This window comes from Zingiber officinale, chromosome 9B (genome assembly GCF_018446385.1).
Source record: "Zingiber officinale cultivar Zhangliang chromosome 9B, Zo_v1.1, whole genome shotgun sequence".
NCBI classification, from domain to species: domain Eukaryota; kingdom Viridiplantae; phylum Streptophyta; class Magnoliopsida; order Zingiberales; family Zingiberaceae; genus Zingiber; species Zingiber officinale.
The window spans coordinates 119,654,823-119,672,847 of record NC_056003.1 but is presented as its reverse complement, the minus strand read 5'-3'; the positions used below and the strand labels follow the sequence as shown (position 1 = coordinate 119,672,847).

Here is an 18,025-nt window from a genome sequence, read left to right as displayed (position 1 = left end):
ACCCCAAAGGACAAAATTACATTTTACTCAATTCTCATCTCATAGGTCTTCATGCTAATCATGCTCCTTCCCACAAAACCTCCTTGATAAGCCTCCATCCATAGAAGCTCTACCTTAAAGTTTTGCTAGATCCAAGTCACTTGAGCCATGACTATCGACATCGATCAAACTTGCAAGGAGTTCCATTTGAGACTCTTTGTTTGCTAGAAGTTTCATCTTCAAGACTTCTCATCTACCATTAAGTTACACTTATGAAACTACTCATCTGCTAGAATTTTCACCTTCGTAACTTCTCGTCTACAAAGATTCATTTAGACTTCCACCTAGGAGTTGGGAGTTCATTCCTCTTCAACTTCTTTATTTGCCAAGATCACATGGACTTAGATCTGGCAGGAGTTTACTCCTCTGGAACTTCTCATCTATCAAGACCATTTGAATTTCCACCTACTAATTCTTTCACTTTACCTATGTAGTTCGTCTCCTTCCGTCTATCATCAACATTGTCACCTTGATGATCCTTGTTCTATAGTCCCTTTGATATCTCATTCCACCTTTCTTTCTCTGATTTTTGGTGGATCTCAAGTTATTGAGCCAATCAACTTGGCCACGCCAAGTTAAGCTCCATAAACTTCACCAACACTACTAAATACCTCTTATCTCACGGCCCTTTGGATGCCTTATACAGCCTTCTCCAAACTCCATAGGACCTTCAAGTTGTTAAGCATGTCATCTTGGCCACGCCAAGTTATCATCTACACTCGATCTCGTCAATCGGAAGAGATCTAAAGGATCTCTTTCCATGGTTGGGTAATGTCATTAACTGGATGGCTGCACATTGGCTCAATAAAGGTGAAGTAACAAATGTACATCAGATGACTTTGGTGAATGAGCTGATGGATAGACCATGAGAATTAGCTTTAGCTGATCGTTTTAGAGTATCAAATGGAGCAATGGAGCGACATCTCACTAAGGTGGAGATTATTAAAGTCGATGAATATGTAGGGCCAATTTGGCCATCTTGCACAACCAATGCTAGAGTTCACAATGCTTAGGTTAGACCAGCATGGCTAGTTAAAGCTTGAGAGCATAGTACCCTATTTTAGGGTTATTAGAAGAAGAATAGGAGGGCAAGAAAGAAGGTAAGAACAATAATAAATCTTATTATTCATTGATATTTATCCTAAAGACAGTACAATATATAATGATTAAGAAGTATTTGGTCAATTGACTAATTAATAAATAATAAAATTATTCTAAGAATTATTCCAATAATTATAACAAAATTATTAGAATAATCCTAATACTAATTTGATTTGATTTGGTGATTTCATCCAGTCAATTCTGGTAATTATCTTTTATCTCTTTTACCCCCCCCCCCCCAACAAATTAACGAAAGATATTTGACGTTGAGTTTGCTTATTAACTTGTTGAAAGATTGTCTGGATAATGACTTATTAAAGATATTAGCGATTTGATCTTCAGCTGTTCAGCAGAAATATAAGTGACGGATAACTGTTTTAGTTGTCATATGCTCATGAACAAAATGAAAATCAATTTCCACATATTTTGTACGAGTATGAAAGATTAGATTTGTTGTGAAATATGTTGCTCCAATAATATCACACCAAATTTTTGGTGTAATATTTGATGTAAGATGAAGTTCAGAGAGAAGTGATTAAAGTCAAATAATTTCAGATGTTGTATTTGTTATAGTTTTATATTTGGCCTCAGTGCTTGAACGAGATACCGTAGGTTGCTTTTTCGAATTCCATGAGATAAGATTTCGTCCAAGAAATATTACATATTCACTAGTAGAGTGTCTATCTTGAGGAGAACTTGTCCAATCTGCATCACTATAGATATGTAAATCTCGAGACAATTGACGATATAAAAGAAGACCATGTAGAATAGTACCTTTGAGATACTGTAGTATTCTTTTTACATTATCCCAATTTTATTTAGTTGAAGCATGCATGAATTGACAAACACAAATTACTGCAAAAATAATATCAGGGTATGTGATAGTGACATATTGTAAGGCTACAACAATACTTCGATAAATATGTAGATCAGATAGAGCAGGAGAGGATGAAGTTGGAGAGTTGTTTATAGCAATTGGTGTAGACACCAGACGTGCTCCATCCGTTTTGGCTCTTTGGAGAAGTCCAGTAATGTATTTGCTCTGAGAGAGAAGATAGTCATCATTATGTGGAATAAACTCAGTACCAAGAAAAAAAATAAGCAATACCCAAATCTCGAGTAGGAAATTCTTGATTGAGAACACTTAATAAAGTTGTTATCAGGATGTCATCCATATAAATAAGAAAAAATATCATAGATCCATCATTATATTTGTGAAATAGAGACGAGTCAATCTTTGATCCAGAAAATCCTTGAGCTTGTAACCAATTAGATAGTCGATGAAATCATGCACGAGGAGCTTGTCGAAGACCATATAAAGATTTCTTAAGTTGGCAAACATGAGACGGAAATTGTGGATGAATAAACTCAGGTGGTTACTCTATGAATACAGCCTCCTCAAGATAACCATGGAGAAACACATTTGAAATGTCCAATTGACGTACAAGCCAATTAGAACTAACAGCTATCGATAATAATAGTCAGACAGATGTAATTTTGATAATTGGGCTAAAAGTATCATTGAATATAATACCTGGTTGTTGATTAAATTCTTTGGCTACAAGTCGAGTTTTGTACCATTCAAGAGAACCATCAGCTCGATACTTAAGACTGAATACCCATTTAGAACCCACAACATTCATTGAGGGAGTGCACAGAACTAGACTCCATGTTCCATTGCTAAGAAGTGTATCAAATTCTGTAGCCATTACACTATGTCAATTTGGATCCTTGCTTGCTTGTGTAAAATAAGTTGGTTTAATAGATTTTGAAGAGACCATTAGAGCTCGTGGAAGGAGATATCGAGTTGCATTTAGTGGGCAACGTTCATAAATGTCACTAATGGGTAGCATGCGACGAGAAGAATTATCATCTGAATCACTTGTTGATGGCGACGAGGAAGTAAGCTGACATGGTGATGTAGATGATAGACTTGCATTATCAAGGATCCAGAACTAGAGAGCATATTATCTTCGACCGGTGAGGCTTGCAAGATTGGAGCAGCAACCTAAGGATCCAGAACTAGATGATGTTCGCTTCTGCAGATTGTGAAGGAGATGCTCCTATGGCTTGTGGTCGGTAGCAGAGGTAACGAAGAAACAGGGATGACCAGGTTGTAACGTCCACGAGACAGCACCTACGGCCAAAAGCAACGGTGTAAGGAGGATACTCTTCCTTTGTCTTTGCTATCCGAAGGTTGTGGCCAGAGGTCTGGCATCGACAAATCTTGGACGCAGCGGAAGAAAAAGAACTTTTGTTCTTCGTGGGCAACGAGAGAACTTGTGAGAGAGGAGAGAAAGTTTAATAATAACAAAAAATGAAACAGTGAGAGAGGAGAGAAAATTAAAAAAAATTACAAAAGGCGAAATCGCTCGCCCCCAGCGTTCCCGCCACACCCAACCCAAGGTCATCACGAGGGAGGCAAATTATGGTAACCGAGAGGGCAAGTGGAGGGTGGGGTGAGGTACACAGGGTCCGGAGATTTACGCCCTGACATCCCTGTGGTTCGACCCCGCGTTCTTATCTGGACGGGGTCGACGGCGATCAAGAAAATTAAAAAAAAAAAAAGAGAGAGAGAAGGGGAAGTGGAGAGAGAGAGATATTAATCAAAAGAAAATTTTATCTTAAGAAAAGAGAAAAGGACAATAATAAGAGGATATAAGAGATGGTGGTGGTAACACGACGAAGAAGAAGAGCAAAGACTCTGATACCATATTAGAAGAAGAATAGGAGGAGGGAAAGATAGAATATGAGAATAATAATAAATCTTATTATTCATTGATATTTGTCCTAAGGACAATACAATATATAATGTTTAAGAAGTACTTGGTCAATTGATCAATTAATAAATAATAAAATTATTTTAATAATTATAACAAAATTATTAGAATAATTATAATACTAATTTGATTTAGTGATTTAATACGGTCAATTCTGATGATTCTCTTTTATCTCTTTTAAAGATTACTCTCCGACTAGTTTAATGGGGATTTTGCCTTATTTATTCTACATAGTTCCCTTAATGATGGAGCATTTTGGAGCTTAGAAGATGGCATAGGTGCATTTGGAAATTGTGGACGCTCATCTTGCTTATACAAGAGAGTTTTGTTGTTAAATAGAACTAAGCGTCTAACCGGTAATGAGCGAAGAAGGTGAGATTTTTCATATTTCTCCATCAATTTTAAAAAGAGTAGTGTAGAATTGATATTGAGATCTCTATTTTAGAGTGGCTCTTCCTCATCTAATTTTCATTCTTGTATAATAGACTCAAATAGTCTGTGAAGTAAGCTTATGCCAACCACATCAAGTTAGCATTCTTCTTCTTGTGTGTTTATATTATTCGACCACAGGAGATGAAGATTCCACTACATAGTGGTATTAAAGGAAAAGTAAAAGCATTTATTATAATAATAAGTATAGCAATCTATGTGACAATGAAAGGAAAAGTATCTATTTATTCAAATCTCCAACCCAACTTATTCATTCACAAATTCTTAATAACCAGGAACAATAATTGGAAGGAAGAAGAAGATCACAAGCTCGAGCTAGCGTTGCTGCATCACTCCAGGGCGGAGACGATCAATGGGCTCGTCACCACATGCTTTCCATCATCGGAGGTCCAAGTCAACTTCCCCTCAACGAATGGATTGCCGGTACGGGGTGGTGCGCCGGTGGCCCATTTCGCGCTCACGCTGAACGACTTCTTCTCGTTCAGCTTGGTGAACGTTAGTGTCTTGGGGGTGACAGTAGCCGACACGGTAGACTTCGATATTGTCAACGACACCTTGTAGCTCGATCTTGCCGGTCCGACGTTTGTTACCGTTCGGCTCACTTTGACCGCCGCCCTACCTTTGGGGGACAGTAGAATCGACGGGTAGTTCAGCTCTGCTTCCGTCACGTTCTTCGAGCAGTCGACTGGTCCACGCGCTATATTTCTAGCACCTTCTTTTCCGAATTTGCTGCAGATGTAGGAAACGTAGTCGTCGTCGGTGATGTCATAAACAAGGCCAGGATCGGCAGCTTTGTTAGGGTTGACGTTTCCTGCGCCCTTGGTGAAATAGATAGCCGGCTTGAGTAACTCGTCAGAGACGTCGGCATCTGCCGTGGTGACGATAGCCGACTTGATAGCTGCCGGCGACCAAGTAGGGTGTGCGGCCTTTAAGATCGCCGCGATGCCGCTGAGGTGAGGCGTGGCCATGGACGTGCCGGAGTTGATAAAGTACTGCGGACTGTCACTATTGCCGTCTTCAGAAGGAATCCAGGCCGCGAAGATGTTAAGGCCCGGGCCGGAGATGTCTGGCTTGATGATACCCGGCGTTGCCTGCGACGGCCCACGAGAGGAGAAGTAAGCCACGACGGGGGCGGGGGATACGCCGAGAACTGTCTTACTGAAGACGATCGACGCGGAGGGGTCGGAGGAGGAGTTCAAATACGATATGAGGTCGGAGCCTTCTTGGGCGGTGAGCACTACTCCGGGGAAGTTCATCCTCCTGATCGGGATGGTGGCACCCTGGCCCTCCGAGGAAATGAGGATCAAAGCTCTGGCGCCGAGGGACTTGACGTACGCCGCAACATCTGAGGCACTTTCGCGGCCAGCCTCGCAGACCCAGACGCTGCCCCTGTGGCTATCAGCGGGAGGATCCGAGCATGCCGGCGAGTCGGCAGAGTAGTACAAGGGAAGAGATCTTTTAGTGAAGTTGCGCGGCTGGTCAATAGACTCTCCGGCGATCACCTTCCCGTTGGGAAGCTTCACGGAAGCCCTGAAGCTTCGATCGACGCTGCTGGCTGCCACGGTGAGGATCCACGGCGCCTCGTTGGAGAGGGTGTAGTAGCTAGGTCCACTGTTGCCGCCGGCGCAGCTGACGAAGATGCCCTTCCTGGCCGCCGCGAACGAACTGATGGCGATCGGATCTTGGTCGAGAGGGGTGGAAGCGCCGCCGAGCGAGAGAGAGAGGATGTCAACACCGTCCTTGACAGCCGCGTCCAACCCGGCGAGGATGTCGGAGGTACTGCAGCTGCCGTCGCCGAGGCAGACTTGGTAGATGGCGAGGTGGGCCCGAGGGGCCATCCCAGCGGCAGTGCCTTTGGCCAAACCGAAGTAACTCGCGTTGCGGACGAAGTTACCTGCGGCGGTGGTAGACGTGTGGGTCCCATGGCCGCCCTCGTCGATGGGAGGGCCCCCACCCGAGACCATCGACCTGGCACCGATGAGCTTGTTGTTGCAACCGGTCTCCAGCTCGCACGAGCCCTTCCACTTTGAGGGCGGAGGCGGCACTCCCTCGTCGTCGTAGGAAGGGTGTCCGGGAGTCACTCCGGTGTCGAGGACTCCGACGATGACTCCGCTCCCTAGCTTCGAGTCGTCCCACAGCCCCTCCCCGACCTTGAGTCCGAGGAAATCCGGCGTGTGGGTGGTCATCACGCGCAGCACGCGGTCAGGGAACGTGCGGACGAAGCCTTTCTTCTTCTCCACCGCCCGCAGCTCTTCCTCTGTTAGCACGGCGGCGAACCCGTTGAAGACGTCGCTGTAGGAGTGCAGCAGCCGCCGATCGGCGCCAGACTCCTCGGCAGCGGGCGGCAAGAAAGACTCATGCCAGCTCTTCAGGCTCGATTCCGTCGTAGGCTCCTCCACTTGAATTATGTAACGGGTGGCAGAAGAAGGAGAGGCGACGAAGGCAAGGAGAAGAAAGAGCAGCCATGGTGCAAGTTCCATGTCTGGAATCTAAATTGTTATATCTCACGATACAGACTGTCCGTACTATATAGAGAGACCCGTACACTGCTAAATATGGAATATATATGTATATATATCATTAAATATATAATTATTCGTCCGTTATAGAATCTACTAAATATATAATACAGTCCATAGATAATTCAAGGAAATTTTAAATTTCGCGCATGTCAAATGGTAATCACATTTACACTTGGTGCATTGAATGAAACCGTTTTGCTGGCTTGCTTCATTTGGAGAAATTAACTTGTATAACATTAAAAAAAAAGACAGCTATATTTTATAATAATAGTGTAAGACCATGCTCCGTCGCTTGGCTAGTAAAGTTATATTTTGGTTAACTTAACAAATAGCAGCGGGGTAATTTATAGTTAACTTAACAAAGTAGGGTGAATAATTAATTTTTTTATTTAAAAAATATATTGTGCATGTTTATTTAACGATGATTATATTTTTACACTAAAAAAATACAGTCTTGCCAATAAAATTATCGACGGATATTATTATCCGTCGATAATGTTCGGATCTACCGACGGAATATACAATTCCGTCGGTAATATTATTGTTTACCGATGGAATTGTTATTCCGTCGAAAGTTTACCGATGAAATATACAATTTCGTCAGTAATATTGTTATTTACCAACGGAAAATTGTTTACCGACGGAATATTATATATCCCTTTTTCTAGTAATTAAAAGGGAGAAGGAAATAAATTCACATTAAAAGTGATGATTAAATGAAATGAATTGAAGGTAGATTTAAGAAATGTTTAAGATGTATTTGTGATAAATTAAAGATTTGTTTTTTTTATTATTTTTATTGTTTAATAAGTAGTAATTTTTATTGGTTATTACCTAGTTGAGTGTATAAAAAATGGGTAAAAAATAAAAAAAAAAAAGGTTTCCTAAATTATTAGAATTATAAAAAAAAAATACTGTATTATATATATGCTAATCTTCCTTTTTAATGTATTTTAATATAATCAATGGGAATCACATACTTATTATACATGCTATATAATTTTAGAAAAAAGCCTATACCTAGCTATTAAACATTTGTAAAATATTTCTTCTACGGATGCTGAGCATCTAAGTTTATTATTATTTTTTATATATAATTTTAGAAAAAAATAGACTAATAATGTAAATTAGTCTAGTAAGACTATGTTAGGAGATTGTTAGTTACAATAAAAAAAAATTAAATAATACTTTCATTAACAAAAGGAAACTGTTCATTAATTATATATAAACATTATTAGTAATATTATTATTAGTTTATTACAATACTGAAATCTTTTCTAGTTTACGGCATTTTCTAGACATCTTGATTTTTTCTAATTCACTCAAAAGCAATTGAATTGATTACATGTTTAGAAAGTCCGTAATCTAAATTTTCTATTGATAGTTTAATATCAAAATCTTGAAGTAATATCGCAACTTGAGAAGAGGCATTGGTCCTTCTTTCGCGTCGGAGCTACATTCGAATTTGTTCGTTGTCATTGTCTCGTCGACCACCATACAACCTGGGACAGTGATTTCTACGAAATTTTTGACCTTGATTTCAATCTTAAATTGAGAATTCGGAGGTTGTTCGAGGGTGTACAATTTTTTGATGATAATTATTTTTGTCACTTAATATGTATTCCTCCAAATTTAAAATTCTAAATCCACCCCTCGTATAAGATACCTTTATTTCAATATTATGGTAGCAAGGATTGTAACTACTACGTGTAAAAAAAAAAAAAGATTCAATTTGATTATAAAAAAAAGAAATAGAATACTTTTATACCAAAAAAAAATTAATCAAAATTATTCAAACTAGAATAAAATCACTTAAATATGGTCAAATTTATGTAAAAATAATGTAATAGTCATTGATTACTACTACCATATTGTTTCAATTAATTAATTATGGAAGTTACAATATTGCAACAACCAATTAATAATTATTATAACAGTTTTATTGTGAATTTCATCATGTTGAAGCAATTTTGATATTGTTTTGTAATTGTGACCAAGTTAGTAAATAATTTTTTGATAATAAATATTTTGACCGAGTTGAATTAATTTATTTTTACATATTGTATCCGCTACTATAAAAACATATGATAGATGCCCTTTTGTTTTTGTTTTTAAAATTGACACCCTTTTAGATTTTGCCCTAAAAAAAATCATTTCTTTTGGGTGAAGACCAGGTTTTAGTTTACTTGTTAGGTTCAAAAAACAAGTATTAGAGCATAAACCTAGTTCGGTTCTATATCTTCTTCTCTGATCGAGGCCAGATCCTTTAATTCAGAATTTTCTAGATCAAAAGAGACCCTGTTCATTTATTGGTTAGAAGGACTAGACTCCATCTATTTAACAGGTGAGATCTAGTTCACCCAACTAATGAATAAATAGGGGATCAGGTCCAGGATCCCTGCCCTCTCAGACCAACCCGTTCTCACAATTTACTTCTAGTTTTTGTCTCTACCATACTGTTACTATTATTTTCTCATAAAAAACATTATTGCTCTCACTGGCATAGCCATGAATGAAGTCCACCCGGGTTAAAAATGTCATCCGGACTAAAAGTCCTTTTTCTCTCTTTGAAAATCCAAAATACAAGGGATGAACAAGTAAAATCAGCCTAATCATCAGCTGGATCCGAGTAGCTCTGCCATTAGTTGCCCTAGCAAAATGAAAAAATAATAATAAACTAAGGAAGAAACAGTTTTAAAACTTATGGGTTTGTGGTAGATGAGTTTACTTACGGAAGATGAGTTTAAAATGCTATTATTAGAGAGAGAAATTCTATAGGACCTTGTAGAAGATGAGTTGAAGACCCTTGGTGCATATATAATTCAATGGCTGAATATCATTTTATTGAAAAAAAATAATTTTGAACCAGTAAATGTGTAAATGAGAAATCACTTGGATCGTCAAATTAAGTTCGATAAATCAGGTTCATCTAAATGAGAAGACGTAAGTGTCTCTTCGGATGATTCAATCTCAACCATTGAATTTAAAATGGAAGACTTAGATGCGTTTAAATGAAGAGACAAAGTACTCTTCCAAATGAGACTTAATATGAGATATTAGTTTCAAAATAGGTGAATCAGATAAACCCAATTACTGAAGGGACAATATGTTCCTTGGGAAGGGATGCAATCTAGATCATCAAATTCAAACTAGACGGATGAGATCTAATGGAACTAAGATTCTTCTAACCATTCATAAAGCATAAATAAGTTTCCACTTTGTCATTCAATTCAAAGTAAGCCAGCGTCGCATTCAATACTTATATGTGAAGAGTTCAAGAAACTTATTTTATTCGAAAGTCTTGTAATTTGTAATGCTGCTATCGTAAGATAAAATTATTATATATTAAAAGATGATTGTCGTATTCCGTGAGTATTATGTGCAAGTCAAATTCATGTTAAAAAGATAAAATTCAACTTTATCCTCCACCACTTAAAACAATCAGAAAATATAGAGGAAGAAAGAAGCTAACTTCAAACCCAAATTTGATCAAGTGAAATATAAACAGTGATCTTGCAAATAACTATTAAGATAGAATGTAAAACTACGAGCATGCATGATGCAATAATTATGTTGAGCACTAAAAATTTGCAATACTTAATCAAATTTTGATCACATACAGGCGTGCACTTAGATTTTGATTAAACAAAGCAGGCAAGAATTAAGCATAGGGACAAGCGAAGATGGATGATTCTTATTTCAAGTCTCTCATTTTCAGAAAGTCTCGGAGGAAACCTTAAAAAAATCTAAAACTGATTAAGCACAAAGTATACAATAAGAATGTACAGCAACAAAAAGATAAAAGTTACACTTGGGTTGCCGATTGAAGTTAAGGTGCAAAGTTGCAGCACGTCGTCATAGTAGAACACGTAGGGCACAGCGAGCACAAATAGAGTAGTAGCAAGAGAGAGTTGTTTTTTTTTTTAAACTCTGTCTCAAAGCTCCTTATATAGAACTACTGTTGATGTTAACGTGACATGCTTCCGGTTGATTAGAATCTTCTGGTATTTTGGAAGATGTTAACATGACTGTAACTTTTATTCGATAGATAATATCGTTTGCGGTCTCCGATCGACTAGACTACTTTCGGTTGTCTGGGGCAAGGTTAAATTCTGATCTTAATCGCTTCTTTAAATTGCTGGATCTCATTATTATCGGTCGCCTGGAAGTCGTCTCTAATTGCCCAGAAGCTACGATTGCCCCGCTCCTTGCCCTGGTGGCTTGGAACATCTTGACTCCGTCAGTCAAGGTTTATCCCTAGCTAGTCGCCTGGACTCCCTTCCAGTCCATCAAAAATGCTTCCTTGCAAGTTTTAACACGTGCCCCCATGGCATAGCGCAGACGGTGGGTACATAACATCTTTGACGTAATGGTCAAACGTTGATTCTCAGGAATTAACAACCTAGGATTTATTCCATCATACGCCTAACACCTATGTACCATCTGTATTTATCTTCCTCTAAATCTGTAAGATCAATACTAAGGGAACTATTAAACTAGTGGATCTATCTTTTTGCAAATTTTACTATGTATGAGTACGATATTAAAATTTGATGTTACTCGCATGTACCTTAGCTATATCATACGCCACAGGTTCTCCGTACTATATAGAGAGACCCGTACACTGCTAAATATCGAATATACATGTATATATATCATTAAAAATATAATTATTCGTCCGTTATAGAATCTACTAAATATATAATACAGTCCATAGATAATTCATGGAAATTTTAAATTTCGTGCATGTCAAATGGTAATCACATTTAGTGCATTGAATCGAACCGTTTTGCTGGCTTGCTTCATTTGGAGAAATTAACTTGTATAACATTAAAAAAAAATACAGCTATATTTTCTAATAATAGTGTAAGACCATGCCACGTGGCTTGGCTAGTAAAGTTATATTTTTGTTAACTTAACAAATAGCAGCGGGATAATTTATAGTTAACTTAACAAAGTAGGGTGAATAATTAATTTTTTTATTTAAAAAATATATTGTGCATGTTTATTTAACGATGATTATATTTTTACATTAAAAAAAATATAATTTTATTGATAAAATTATCGATGGATATTATTATCCGTCGATAATATTTGGATTTACCAACGGAATAATAATTCCGTCGGTAAACAATAATATTACCGACGGAATTGTATATTCCGTCGGAAGTTTATCGACGGAATATACAATTCCGTCAGTAATATTATTATTTACCGATGAAAATTGTTTACCGACGGAATATTATATATCTTTTTTTGTAGTAATTAAAAGGGAGAAGGAAATAAATTCACATTAAAAGTGATGATTAAATGAAATAAATTGAAGGTAGATTTAAGAAATGTTTAAAAATTAAAAAAAGGTTTCCTTAATTATTAGAATTATCAAAAAAAAATACTGTATTATAATCTTGCTTTTTAATGTATTTTAATATAATGGAATCACATACTTATTATATATGTTATATTATGTTAGAAAAAGCCTATCCGCAATCATGGATGCTGAGCACCTAAGTTTATTATTTATATATATATATATATATATATAATTTTAGAAAAAAAAACAGACTAATAATGTAAATTAGTCTAGTAAGACTATTTTAGGAGATTGTTAGTTACAATAAAAAAATTAAATAATATTTTATTTAACAAAAGGAAACTGTTCATTAATTACATACAAACATTATTAATAATAATATTATTAGTTTATTATAATATTGAAATCTTTTCTAATTTACTATATAGTCATTTTCTCTCCGATAGTTAAACATCTTGATTTTTTTCTAATTCACTCCAAAACAATTATCGTTGCGTTAGACATCTTGGTACTCTCCAATTCACTCCAAAACTATTATTGTTGCTTTCATTGTCGATTGTGTCCTCGTCGATCGTCAAAATTCAGAATTGATTACATATTTAAAAAATCTACAACCTAAACTTTCTATTGGTAGTTTGATACCAAAATCTTGAAGTAATATCGCAACGTGAGAAGGGGCATTGGCTCTTGTTTCACGTCGGAGCTACATTCGAACTTGTTCGCTATCATTGTCTCGTCGACCACCATACAACCTGGGATGATGATTTCTAGGAAATTTTTGACCTCGATTTCAGTCATAAATTGAGAATTCGGAAGTTGTTGGAGGATGTATAATTTTTTTTTTACGATAATTATTTTGTCTAATCTCCCAAATTTTAAATTTTAAATCCACCCCGCATTATTATAATTAATTTTAATAAAATTATTTTTGTCACTTAATATTTTTTTACGATAGTAGCTATGGTAACTACTACGTGTAACAACAATAATGGGTAAAAAACAAATGATTCAATTTGATTAAAAAAAAGAAATAAAATACTTTTATACAAAAAAAAATTAATCAGAATTATTTTAACTTGAATAAAATCACTTAAATATGGTCAAATTTATGTAAAAATAATGTAATAGTCATTAATTACTACCACAATAATGTTTCAATTAATTAATGGAAGTTACAATATTGTAACAACCAATTAATAATTATTATAATAGTTTTATTTTGAATTTCATCGTGTTAAGTAATTTTGATAATTTTTTGTAATTGTGACCAAGTTAGTAAATAATTTTTTTGATAATAAATATTTTACCGAGTTGAATTAATTTATTTTTACATATTGTATCGCTACTATAAAAACATATGATAGATGTCTTTTTTATTTTAAATGGACACCCTTTTAGATTTTGCCCTAAAAAAATTCATTTCTGTTGGGTGAAGACCAGGTTTTAGTTTACTTGTTATGTTCAAAAAACAAGTATTAGAGCATAAACCTAGTTCGGTTATATATCTTCTTCTCTGATCGAGACTAGATCCTCTGATCTAAAATTTTCTAGATCAGAAGAGACCCTGTTCATTTATTAGTTAGATGGACTATACCCCATCTATTTAACAGGTAGGATCCAGCCCACCCAACTAATGAATAAGTAGGGGATCAGGTCCAAGATCCCTGCCCTCTCAGGTCAACCCGTTCTCATAATTTACTTCTAGTTTTTGTCTCTACCACAGTGTTATTATTATTTTCTCATAAAAAACATTATTGCCCTCACTGGCAGAGCCAGGAATGGTAGTTCACTCGGGCTAAAAATGTCATCCGGGCTAAAAATCCTTTTTCTTCTTTTGATAATCCAAAATAAAGGGATGAACAAGTAAAATCAGCCTAATCATCAGCTGGACCCGGGTAAGCCAATGCTTGGCTCAGCCATTAGTTGCCCTAGCAAAATGAAAAAATAAAAAAAAAAAAAAACTAAGGAAGAAACAGTTTAAAACTTATGGGTTTGTAGAAGATGAGTTTAAAATCCTATTATTAGAGAGAGAAATTCTATAGGACCTTGTAGAAGATGAGTTGAAGACCCTTGGTGCATATATAATTCAATGGCTGAATAGCATTTTATTGAAAAAAATAATTTTGAACCAATAAATGTGTAAATGAGAAATCACTTGGATCGTCAAAATTAAGATTGACAAATCAAGTTCATCCAAATGAGAGGACATAAGTGCCTCTTCGGATGATTCAATCTCAACTCAATCATTGAATTTAAAATGAAAAACTTAGATGCATTCAAATGAAGAGACAGACAGAGTACTCTTCCAAATGAGATTTGATCTGAGATATTAGTTTCAAAATAGATGAATCAGATAAACTCAATTACTGAAGGGATAATATGTTTCTTGAGAAGGGATGTAATCTAGATCATCAAATTCAAACTAGACGGATGATATCTAATGGAACCAAGAGATTCTTCTAACCATTCATAAAACATAAATAAGTTTCCACTTTGTCATTTTATTCATTCAATTCAAAGTAAGCAAACATTGCATTCAATACTTATATTTGAAGAGTTCGAGAAACTTATTTTATTCGAAAGTCTTGTGATTTGTAATGCTGCTATCGTAAGATAAAATTGTTGTATATTAAAAGATGATTGTCGTATTCCTTGAGTATTATGTGCAGGTCAAATTCATCTTAAAAAGATAAAATTCAACTTTATCCTCCACCACTTAAAACAATCAGAAAATATAGCGGAAGAAAGAAGCTAACTTAGAACCCAAATTTGATCAAGTAAAATATAAACAGTGATCTTGCAAATAACTATTAAGATAGAATGCAAAACTTAACCAGACGAGCATGCAAGATGCAATAATTATGTCGAGCACTAAAAATTTGCAATACTTAATCAAATTTTGATCACATACAGGCGTGCACTTAGATTTTGATTAAACAAAGCAGGCAAGAATTAAGCACAGGGACAAGCGAAGATGGATGATTCTTTTCAAGTCTCTCATTTTCAGAAAGTCTTGGGAGGTGGAGAAACCTTTAAAAAATCTAAAATTGATTAAGCACAAAGTATACAATAAGAATTTACAGCAACAAAAAGATAAAAGTTACACTTGGGTTGCCGATTGAAGTTAAGGTGCAAAGTTGCAGCACGTCGTCATAGTAGAACACGTAGAGTACAGCGAGCACAAATAGAGTAGTAGCAAGAGAGTTTTTTTTTCTAAACTCTGCCTCAAAGCTCCTTATATAGAGCTGCTGTTGATGTTGACGTGACATGCTTCTGGTTGATTAGAACCTTCTGGTCTCTTGGAAGACGTTGACATGGTTGTAACTTTTATTCGATAGATAATGTCGTCTGCGGTCTCCGATCAACTGGACTACTTTCGGTTGTCTGGAGCAAGGTCAAATTCCGATCTTGATCGGCTTCTCCGGATTGTTGCATCTCATTATTATCGATCGTCTGGAAGTCGTCTCTAATTGCCCAGAAGCTATGGTTGCCCTGTTCCTTGCTCTAGTAGCTTGGAACCTCCCGACTCCATCAGTCATGGTTTATCCCTAGCTAGTTGCCTAAACTCCCTTCCAGTCCATCAAAAATGCTTCCTTGCAAGTTTTAACACATGCCCCGAGGGCATAGCGCAGACGGTAGACGCATAACATCTTTGACATAATGGGCAAGGGTTGATTCTTAGGAATTAACAACCTAAGATCTACCCCACCATACACCTAACACCTGTGTACCTATATTTACCTCGCTCTATGTTTGTGGGATCAACACTTTGGGGACTGTTAAGGTACTGAATCTACCTTTTTGCAAGTTTTAACATGTAATGAGTACGATATTGAAATTTGATGTTACTCGCATGTACCTTAGCTGGATGTTCAGCTCCCATCTAGTCTGAGTTGGCCAAGACTCAGCTCCCAGACTCCCCTTGAACTTGTTTGTCAAGGTTTCAGCTCCTAACTGACTCCACTTAAACTTGATCCACTTAGTTCCCAACTAGAGTTTACTTGCCTGGTTCCCAACCATGTCTTACACCGCCTAGTCCTGCTAGGATTGTCTTTTTTTTGGTTCCCGATCAGGACTTTAGTTACTTGGTCCCACTAGGACTTAGCCTCTGCTTGGTTCCCAACCATGTCTTCAGTTTCTTAGTCCCACTAAGACTTTCTCATTTATCAAGTTATCTACACCTGCACACTTGAGTTAACTTTGTTAGATGACATCAAAACATAATCATACATCAAAACTTAGGTTTGATATGGTGCTCTCAGCACCAACACTCTAATCTAAAGTGGAAGATCTAAAACAATTCAAAACTTATGTTGCTAGTGCAATTGCCAAACTAGTAAAGGACATAAGTCTCAAGGTTGTAGATCAATTGTAGTAAAAAGGTGATTATGCTTACCCCAGATGCCTCTCACATTCCGTCCCCAAGTTATGTGAAGAGAGGTAAATCACAGTTTATCTTATAACCGACCACCAAATGTCTAGAGGGTGGGATCAAGCTCAAGCTTGTAGATCAATTGTAGCAAAAGGTGATTATACTCGTCCTAGGCGCTCCTCACAGCCCACCCCCAGGTTATGTGAAGGGAAGTAAATCACACTCGATCGTTTCCCTGTTGCTTATATAGATCAATTTTGCTTGATCCGAGTCACTTGATCCATGACTATCGGCATCGGTCAAACTTGCTAGGAGTTCCATTTGAGACTTCTTGTTTGCTAGAAGTTTCATCTTCAAGACTTCTCATCTGCCATAAGTTACACTTACGAAACTTCTCATCCGCTAGAATTTCCACCTTCGAGACTTCGTCTACAAAGATTCACTTAGACTTCCACCCAGGAGTTTGGAGTTCATTCCTCTTGAACTTCCTTGTTTGCCAAGATCACATCGACTGTGACTCCTTTGGAACTTCTCATCGGTCAAGACCATTTGGATTTCCATCTACTAGTTCTTTCACTCTTTACCTACGTAGTTTGTCTCCTTCCGTCTATCATCAACGTTGTCACCTTGATGATCCTTGTTCTATAGTCCCTTTGACATCTCATTCCACCTTTCATTCTCTGATTTTTGGTGGATCTCAAGTTATCGAGCCAACCAACTTGGCCACGCCAAGTTAAGCTCTATAAACTTCTCCAACACTACTAAATACCTCTTATCTCGCGGCCCCTTGGATGCCTTATACAGCCTTCTCCAAACTCCATAGGAACTTCTAGCTACTAAACATGCCATCTTGGCCACACCAAGTTATCATCTACACTCAATCTCATCAAGCCACCAGCTCCACGAGCTTCATGTGCATCCTATCAAGTCCATGCATAACTTAACACACATATGAGATAAATAGGTAAAACTAACTTAAACCCCCAACAATCAAAATTCATTCATGGTTGAGACTGACCACTTAGACCATGATCACACCAACTACCATAATGAGTTGACAACCCGTCTCCTCCCTCTCTCGCCAACAAACAATAGCACTTTCATGCTATAATGAGAGCTGATGTTGCATAATTGGTGAGGGGGCATGTAGCTCTATGGATCTCCTATAAAGGTGTGATAGTTTTTCATTACAAGTTTTATATTGATATGGTTTGATCTCATATCACATGGAAATCTCGCAAAAATGTTGCTCATTGTGCCACTATGTTGCTTTCCATCGTGATGATCTCAACATGAAGTATGCAAGATATCATGCAAATTAAAGTTTAAAGTGATTAAAGTTGGATGATGAACTTCATGGATTGAATGGGGGTTGCGAGAAGCTTGGAACTCATGTAAGCCATCAAGCTTGAAAATTTACTGCATATTACATTGATAGATGTAATTT

At 36.9% G+C, this 18,025-nt stretch overlaps 1 protein-coding gene across 1 annotated transcript; it reads right to left on the bottom strand.

Moving 5' to 3' along the window:
* Positions 1-4,699: 4,699 nt before the first annotated feature.
* On the bottom strand, positions 4,700-6,850 carry LOC122023344 (subtilisin-like protease 4). The gene has a single exon (XM_042581396.1). It carries the CDS (start codon positions 6,848-6,850, stop codon positions 4,700-4,702), a length of 2,151 nt encoding a protein of 716 aa, XP_042437330.1.
* Between the last annotated feature and the right edge of the window lie 11,175 nt (positions 6,851-18,025).